This window comes from Myotis davidii, unplaced genomic scaffold (assembly GCF_000327345.1).
Source record: "Myotis davidii unplaced genomic scaffold, ASM32734v1 scaffold358, whole genome shotgun sequence".
Taxonomy (NCBI): domain Eukaryota; kingdom Metazoa; phylum Chordata; class Mammalia; order Chiroptera; family Vespertilionidae; genus Myotis; species Myotis davidii.
In genome coordinates, this window is record NW_006290768.1 from 408,658 (window position 1) to 416,155 (window position 7,498).

General features: G+C 58.4%; 1 protein-coding gene across 1 annotated transcript in view; it reads left to right on the forward strand.

Moving 5' to 3' along the window:
• Window positions 1–6,591: 6,591 nt before the first annotated feature.
• The window catches only part of LRRC4B (leucine rich repeat containing 4B), a gene marked incomplete at its 3' end in the record, with an annotated part of 5,610 nt that continues 4,703 nt past the window's right edge, over window positions 6,592–7,498 (forward strand). The window contains exon 1 of the mRNA XM_006763871.1: window positions 6,592–6,646. Coding sequence (XP_006763934.1) covers window positions 6,592–6,646 — 55 coding nt within the window. The remainder of the gene's footprint in view (window positions 6,647–7,498) is intronic.

Genomic DNA, 7,498 nt, shown 5'->3' on the forward strand with positions numbered 1-7,498 from the left:
GGGGTGCCCCCCTTGGAAAGGGAGACGCACCCTTATCTCCGGGAAGAAGGCGATATGAGAAATCCCCGTGAAAGTGTTTGGAAAAATAACAATGATTTTTAAAATTGTGAATGTAAAGAGAAAAAAAAAAAAAGCTAACGGGGACAAAAAACACAAAAGTGAAGCTCACGAAGTTTGTACCGGCTCATTGCATTCAAAACATACAAAAACAATGTGTCTCAGTCGTGTTTAAGATGAACGATGCCCTTAATCACTCTCCTACCACCGTTAAATTTTAATCAAGGATTTCTTGGCCGTTTGTTTTCCTAAAAACCCCATCAGAACACAGCAGCTCTCTCCCAGCGTTAGGAACCTGTGCTCACCCCAAAGGGGGCCGGAGGATGAGCGGGGAGAAGCCCCATTAGGTGTCTGTGCCCTTGACACGGACACAGAGCCGGCCTGGGTCGGGGTGGGCTCAGGAAATGGGGGGAAGGAGTCAGGGGACCAGGGGACTCAGGCCGGCAGGCGGCTGTCAGGGGCAGGACCCCAGGCCTCGCTTCTCTGCTGGGGGTGGGGGTGGGGGGTGTCAGTTTGTCAGGCCACCAGGGGCTTGTCTGCTCCAAGCACCAGGCCCACCTTGTCCGCCCTCCCAGCCGAGACAACCAAAAAGATCTCCAGACATTGCCCGATATCCCCTGGGGGCAGATTGGCCCCAGATGAGAACCACTGGGCTAATCAGAGATGATTCAAGAAATACCTCAATGGGCGATTGGAAAGCTACTCACTAGAGACAGTGGTTACTCATTCGGGAGGTTATGGGTAAGCGAGCGGCCGTGCATCTTGCGCGGGAGGTTATGGGTTAGCGGGTCAGCGTGCATCTCGCGCGAGGGGTCATGGGTAAGCGAGCGGCTATGCATCTCACGCGGGAGGTTATGCGTAGGCGAGCGGCCGTGCATCTTGCGCGGGAGGTTATGGGTAGGCGAGCGGCCGTGCATCTCACGCGGGAGGTCATGGGTAAGCGGTTCGCTCTGCATCTCACGCGGGAGGTTATGGGTAAGCGGGGCTCTGTGTATCTCTCGCGGGAGGTCATGGGTAAGCGGTTCGCTCTGCATCTCATGCGGGAGGTCATGGGTAAGCGGTTCGCTCTGCATCTCATGCGGGAGGTCATGGGTAAGCGGTTCGCTCTGCATCTCATGCGGGAGGTCATGGGTAAGCGGTTCGCTCTGCATCTCATGCGGGAGGTCATGGGTAAGCGGTTCGCTCTGCATCTCATGCGGGAGGTCATGGGTAAGCGGTTCGCTCTGCATCTCATGCGGGAGGTCATGGGTAAGCGGTTCGCTCTGCATCTCATGCGGGAGGTCATGGGTAAGCGGTTCGCTCTGCATCTCATGCGGGAGGTCATGGGTAAGCGGTTCGCTCTGCATCTCATGCGGGAGGTCATGGGTAAGCGGTTCGCTCTGCATCTCATGCGGGAGGTCATGGGTAAGCGGTTCGCTCTGCATCTCATGCGGGAGGTCATGGGTAAGCGGTTCGCTCTGCATCTCATGCGGGAGGTCATGGGTAAGCGGTTCGCTCTGCATCTCATGCGGGAGGTCATGGGTAAGCGGTTCGCTCTGCATCTCATGCGGGAGGTCATGGGTAAGCGGTTCGCTCTGCATCTCATGCGGGAGGTCATGGGTAAGCGGTTCGCTCTGCATCTCATGCGGGAGGTCATGGGTAAGCGGTTCGCTCTGCATCTCATGCGGGAGGTCATGGGTAAGCGGTTCGCTCTGCATCTCATGCGGGAGGTCATGGGTAAGCGGTTCGCTCTGCATCTCATGCGGGAGGTCATGGGTAAGCGGTTCGCTCTGCATCTCATGCGGGAGGTCATGGGTAAGCGGTTCGCTCTGCATCTCATGCGGGAGGTCATGGGTAAGCGGTTCGCTCTGCATCTCATGCGGGAGGTCATGGGTAAGCGGTTCGCTCTGCATCTCATGCGGGAGGTCATGGGTAAGCGGTTCGCTCTGCATCTCATGCGGGAGGTCATGGGTAAGCGGTTCGCTCTGCATCTCATGCGGGAGGTCATGGGTAAGCGGTTCGCTCTGCATCTCATGCGGGAGGTCATGGGTAAGCGGTTCGCTCTGCATCTCATGCGGGAGGTCATGGGTAAGCGGTTCGCTCTGCATCTCATGCGGGAGGTCATGGGTAAGCGGTTCGCTCTGCATCTCATGCGGGAGGTCATGGGTAAGCGGTTCGCTCTGCATCTCATGCGGGAGGTCATGGGTAAGCGGTTCGCTCTGCATCTCATGCGGGAGGTCATGGGTAAGCGGTTCGCTCTGCATCTCATGCGGGAGGTCATGGGTAAGCGGTTCGCTCTGCATCTCATGCGGGAGGTCATGGGTAAGCGGTTCGCTCTGCATCTCATGCGGGAGGTCATGGGTAAGCGGTTCGCTCTGCATCTCATGCGGGAGGTCATGGGTAAGCGGTTCGCTCTGCATCTCATGCGGGAGGTCATGGGTAAGCGGTTCGCTCTGCATCTCATGCGGGAGGTCATGGGTAAGCGGTTCGCTCTGCATCTCATGCGGGAGGTCATGGGTAAGCGGTTCGCTCTGCATCTCATGCGGGAGGTCATGGGTAAGCGGTTCGCTCTGCATCTCATGCGGGAGGTCATGGGTAAGCGGTTCGCTCTGCATCTCATGCGGGAGGTCATGGGTAAGCGGTTCGCTCTGCATCTCATGCGGGAGGTCATGGGTAAGCGGTTCGCTCTGCATCTCATGCGGGAGGTCATGGGTAAGCGGTTCGCTCTGCATCTCATGCGGGAGGTCATGGGTAAGCGGTTCGCTCTGCATCTCATGCGGGAGGTCATGGGTAAGCGGTTCGCTCTGCATCTCATGCGGGAGGTCATGGGTAAGCGGTTCGCTCTGCATCTCATGCGGGAGGTCATGGGTAAGCGGTTCGCTCTGCATCTCATGCGGGAGGTCATGGGTAAGCGGTTCGCTCTGCATCTCATGCGGGAGGTCATGGGTAAGCGGTTCGCTCTGCATCTCATGCGGGAGGTCATGGGTAAGCGGTTCGCTCTGCATCTCATGCGGGAGGTCATGGGTAAGCGGTTCGCTCTGCATCTCATGCGGGAGGTCATGGGTAAGCGGTTCGCTCTGCATCTCATGCGGGAGGTCATGGGTAAGCGGTTCGCTCTGCATCTCATGCGGGAGGTCATGGGTAAGCGGTTCGCTCTGCATCTCATGCGGGAGGTCATGGGTAAGCGGTTCGCTCTGCATCTCATGCGGGAGGTCATGGGTAAGCGGTTCGCTCTGCATCTCATGCGGGAGGTCATGGGTAAGCGGTTCGCTCTGCATCTCATGCGGGAGGTCATGGGTAAGCGGTTCGCTCTGCATCTCATGCGGGAGGTCATGGGTAAGCGGTTCGCTCTGCATCTCATGCGGGAGGTCATGGGTAAGCGGTTCGCTCTGCATCTCATGCGGGAGGTCATGGGTAAGCGGTTCGCTCTGCATCTCATGCGGGAGGTCATGGGTAAGCGGTTCGCTCTGCATCTCATGCGGGAGGTCATGGGTAAGCGGTTCGCTCTGCATCTCATGCGGGAGGTCATGGGTAAGCGGTTCGCTCTGCATCTCATGCGGGAGGTCATGGGTAAGCGGTTCGCTCTGCATCTCATGCGGGAGGTCATGGGTAAGCGGTTCGCTCTGCATCTCATGCGGGAGGTCATGGGTAAGCGGTTCGCTCTGCATCTCATGCGGGAGGTCATGGGTAAGCGGTTCGCTCTGCATCTCATGCGGGAGGTCATGGGTAAGCGGTTCGCTCTGCATCTCATGCGGGAGGTCATGGGTAAGCGGTTCGCTCTGCATCTCATGCGGGAGGTCATGGGTAAGCGGTTCGCTCTGCATCTCATGCGGGAGGTCATGGGTAAGCGGTTCGCTCTGCATCTCATGCGGGAGGTCATGGGTAAGCGGTTCGCTCTGCATCTCATGCGGGAGGTCATGGGTAAGCGGTTCGCTCTGCATCTCATGCGGGAGGTCATGGGTAAGCGGTTCGCTCTGCATCTCATGCGGGAGGTCATGGGTAAGCGGTTCGCTCTGCATCTCATGCGGGAGGTCATGGGTAAGCGGTTCGCTCTGCATCTCATGCGGGAGGTCATGGGTAAGCGGTTCGCTCTGCATCTCATGCGGGAGGTCATGGGTAAGCGGTTCGCTCTGCATCTCATGCGGGAGGTCATGGGTAAGCGGTTCGCTCTGCATCTCATGCGGGAGGTCATGGGTAAGCGGTTCGCTCTGCATCTCATGCGGGAGGTCATGGGTAAGCGGTTCGCTCTGCATCTCATGCGGGAGGTCATGGGTAAGCGGTTCGCTCTGCATCTCATGCGGGAGGTCATGGGTAAGCGGTTCGCTCTGCATCTCATGCGGGAGGTCATGGGTAAGCGGTTCGCTCTGCATCTCATGCGGGAGGTCATGGGTAAGCGGTTCGCTCTGCATCTCATGCGGGAGGTCATGGGTAAGCGGTTCGCTCTGCATCTCATGCGGGAGGTCATGGGTAAGCGGTTCGCTCTGCATCTCATGCGGGAGGTCATGGGTAAGCGGTTCGCTCTGCATCTCATGCGGGAGGTCATGGGTAAGCGGTTCGCTCTGCATCTCATGCGGGAGGTCATGGGTAAGCGGTTCGCTCTGCATCTCATGCGGGAGGTCATGGGTAAGCGGTTCGCTCTGCATCTCATGCGGGAGGTCATGGGTAAGCGGTTCGCTCTGCATCTCATGCGGGAGGTCATGGGTAAGCGGTTCGCTCTGCATCTCATGCGGGAGGTCATGGGTAAGCGGTTCGCTCTGCATCTCATGCGGGAGGTCATGGGTAAGCGGTTCGCTCTGCATCTCATGCGGGAGGTCATGGGTAAGCGGTTCGCTCTGCATCTCATGCGGGAGGTCATGGGTAAGCGGTTCGCTCTGCATCTCATGCGGGAGGTCATGGGTAAGCGGTTCGCTCTGCATCTCATGCGGGAGGTCATGGGTAAGCGGTTCGCTCTGCATCTCATGCGGGAGGTCATGGGTAAGCGGTTCGCTCTGCATCTCATGCGGGAGGTCATGGGTAAGCGGTTCGCTCTGCATCTCATGCGGGAGGTCATGGGTAAGCGGTTCGCTCTGCATCTCATGCGGGAGGTCATGGGTAAGCGGTTCGCTCTGCATCTCATGCGGGAGGTCATGGGTAAGCGGTTCGCTCTGCATCTCATGCGGGAGGTCATGGGTAAGCGGTTCGCTCTGCATCTCATGCGGGAGGTCATGGGTAAGCGGTTCGCTCTGCATCTCATGCGGGAGGTCATGGGTAAGCGGTTCGCTCTGCATCTCATGCGCCTCAGAGAGAGTTTGACCACCTGCTGTGTTGTGGAGGGGCCCCAGCCCGCCTCCCCGCTGCCGCCCGGGCAGCCCCCGGGTCACCGTGGCCACTCACTGATGCTGTGTCATTATCACACTCAGCGTCTCTCCCCGCACCGGGGTCAGCTCCGGGAAGTAGGCTGTGCTGTCTCGCCCACGGCTGCACCCCCAGAGCCCGGCGTGGAGCCTGACACTTAGCAGGCGCCCAGGGACTACGTGTCAAGGGAGCAGATGGGCACGCAGGGACGTCTGAGCAGGGAACGGGCCATGGCTCAGACACACACGGACACGGCGGGCAGCTGAGCCCCTGGGGTCAGGGTGGGCCAGCGGAGCGGGGACCCCGTGCTCAGATGCAGGGGAGCCCCGGCCAGGTGGCTCCATTAGAGTGTTGCCCCGTGCCCCAAACAGACCTGGTTCCACTCCCCAAGTAGCTGGAGTGAGGGCGTGTGGCCGGGGGTCGGTGGAGGGAGCAGCGGGCGGATACCCATTGTTGCAGGTTTGATCCTGGGCCGGGGGGGTGTGCAGGAGGCAGCCCGTCCATGTTTCTATCTCACATCCATGGCTCTCTCCCTTCCTCTCTCTCTCTCTAAAAAGCAATATGCGTTTCCTCGGGTGAGGATAGGAAATCAAAGAACTAAAAGAAAATAGATTCAGGGGCAGCCGGCGGCGAGTCCTGGCTCTGCTGTGAGACGGAGGGCGGTGACCGGCCTCGGGCATGTGTGCCTTCCACAGACCAGGCCTCCCACCCTCCCCTCAGAGTCGCTTGATGGGTAAATAAATGGGCAGTGGATGAAGGAGAGGCATTTGGACAGGCCCCGGGAGGGAGCTCAGGGGGGTGTCCGGGCAGATGAAAAGGGAAGGGCGTTCTGAGCAGAGGGAACAGCGTATGCGAAGGCGGAGGACCTGGTGAGAGAGTCCCAGGAGCCGAGATTGGTGACGAGCAGCTGGAGTGAGGCGGCACGTGAGGGGTCGTACGGAGGGGAGGGGAGAGGCCAGCAGGGGCCGGCCGGGCCCTGGTCAGGGTGCGTGCAGGAGGCAACCTATCGATGTGCTTCTCTCACGTCGATGTTTCGCTCTGTCTTTCCCTCTCTCTTCCACTCTCTCTAAAAATCAATGGAAAAATACCCTCGGGTGAGGATTAAAAAAATAATAATAATAAAAACAATAAAGTGGCTGTATCATTTTTTAAAAAGAGAGAGAGAGAGGAAGGGTGAGAAAGAGAGAGAAACATCGATGTGGAAACATCAATGTGAGCAACATGGAACAGTTGCCTCCTGTGTGCACCCCAACCAGGGATCAGACCCACGACCCCGGTATGTGCCCTGACGGGGAATCGAACCCTTTGGTATGCAGGACGGTGTGCAACCCACTGAGCCACCCAGCCAGGATGCGTATATATTACTTTCTCGGCAGAATAAAAAGGTGTATGGAGATTGCTCTGTTACTCTGACCTGGCGCCCAGCCTGGGCCTGGCCTCAGGAGAGGGGGAGGGGACAGCCCCTTCCTGGGCCTCTCCTCTGCGCTCTGTCATCCCAGGTCCATCCTCTTATCTCTGCGAGCCCTTCAAAGAAAGCTAAAGAGCCCAAAGTTTGTTTGTTTTTTAAATTTTTACTTTTTTGAGATAGAGGGAGAGAGACAGACATGGATTTGTTGTTCCACTTATGCATTCATTGCTTGACCTTGTATGTGTCCGGACCAGGGATCGAACCTGCAACCTTGGTGTAGCGGGACGGTGCTCTAACCACTGAGCAGCCCGGCCGGGCCAGATTCCAGCGTTTTAAGAGCCCACGTGTATCTGCATCTGTCTCTTGCACCCTGAAGCCCCAAGGACCTTCCCTCGGGCCAGGTGCCGGGTTGTTTTCCGAATTCCCAGGAATCTGGTTCCCACGCAGGGAATGGACCCCAATTCTGGCCAAAGAGGACCCCCCAACACGATGGGGAGATTCCAAGAGGGGCTGCTTTCAAATTTATTCGCTTAGGAAACCCAGAGCCTGGGCTGAGACCCAGGCCTGCCTCCTGGTGGGGGGGAGGAGGGCCGGGTGTCTCTGGGGAGAGACAGCAGACTGGCAGCTGGTACAGCGAGGGCCCAGGTGGGGGTGACAGGGCCAGGACAGCCTCCAGGCAGGTGCCCCCTGAGCGGGGTGTGGAAGGCAGAGGGAGGGGCA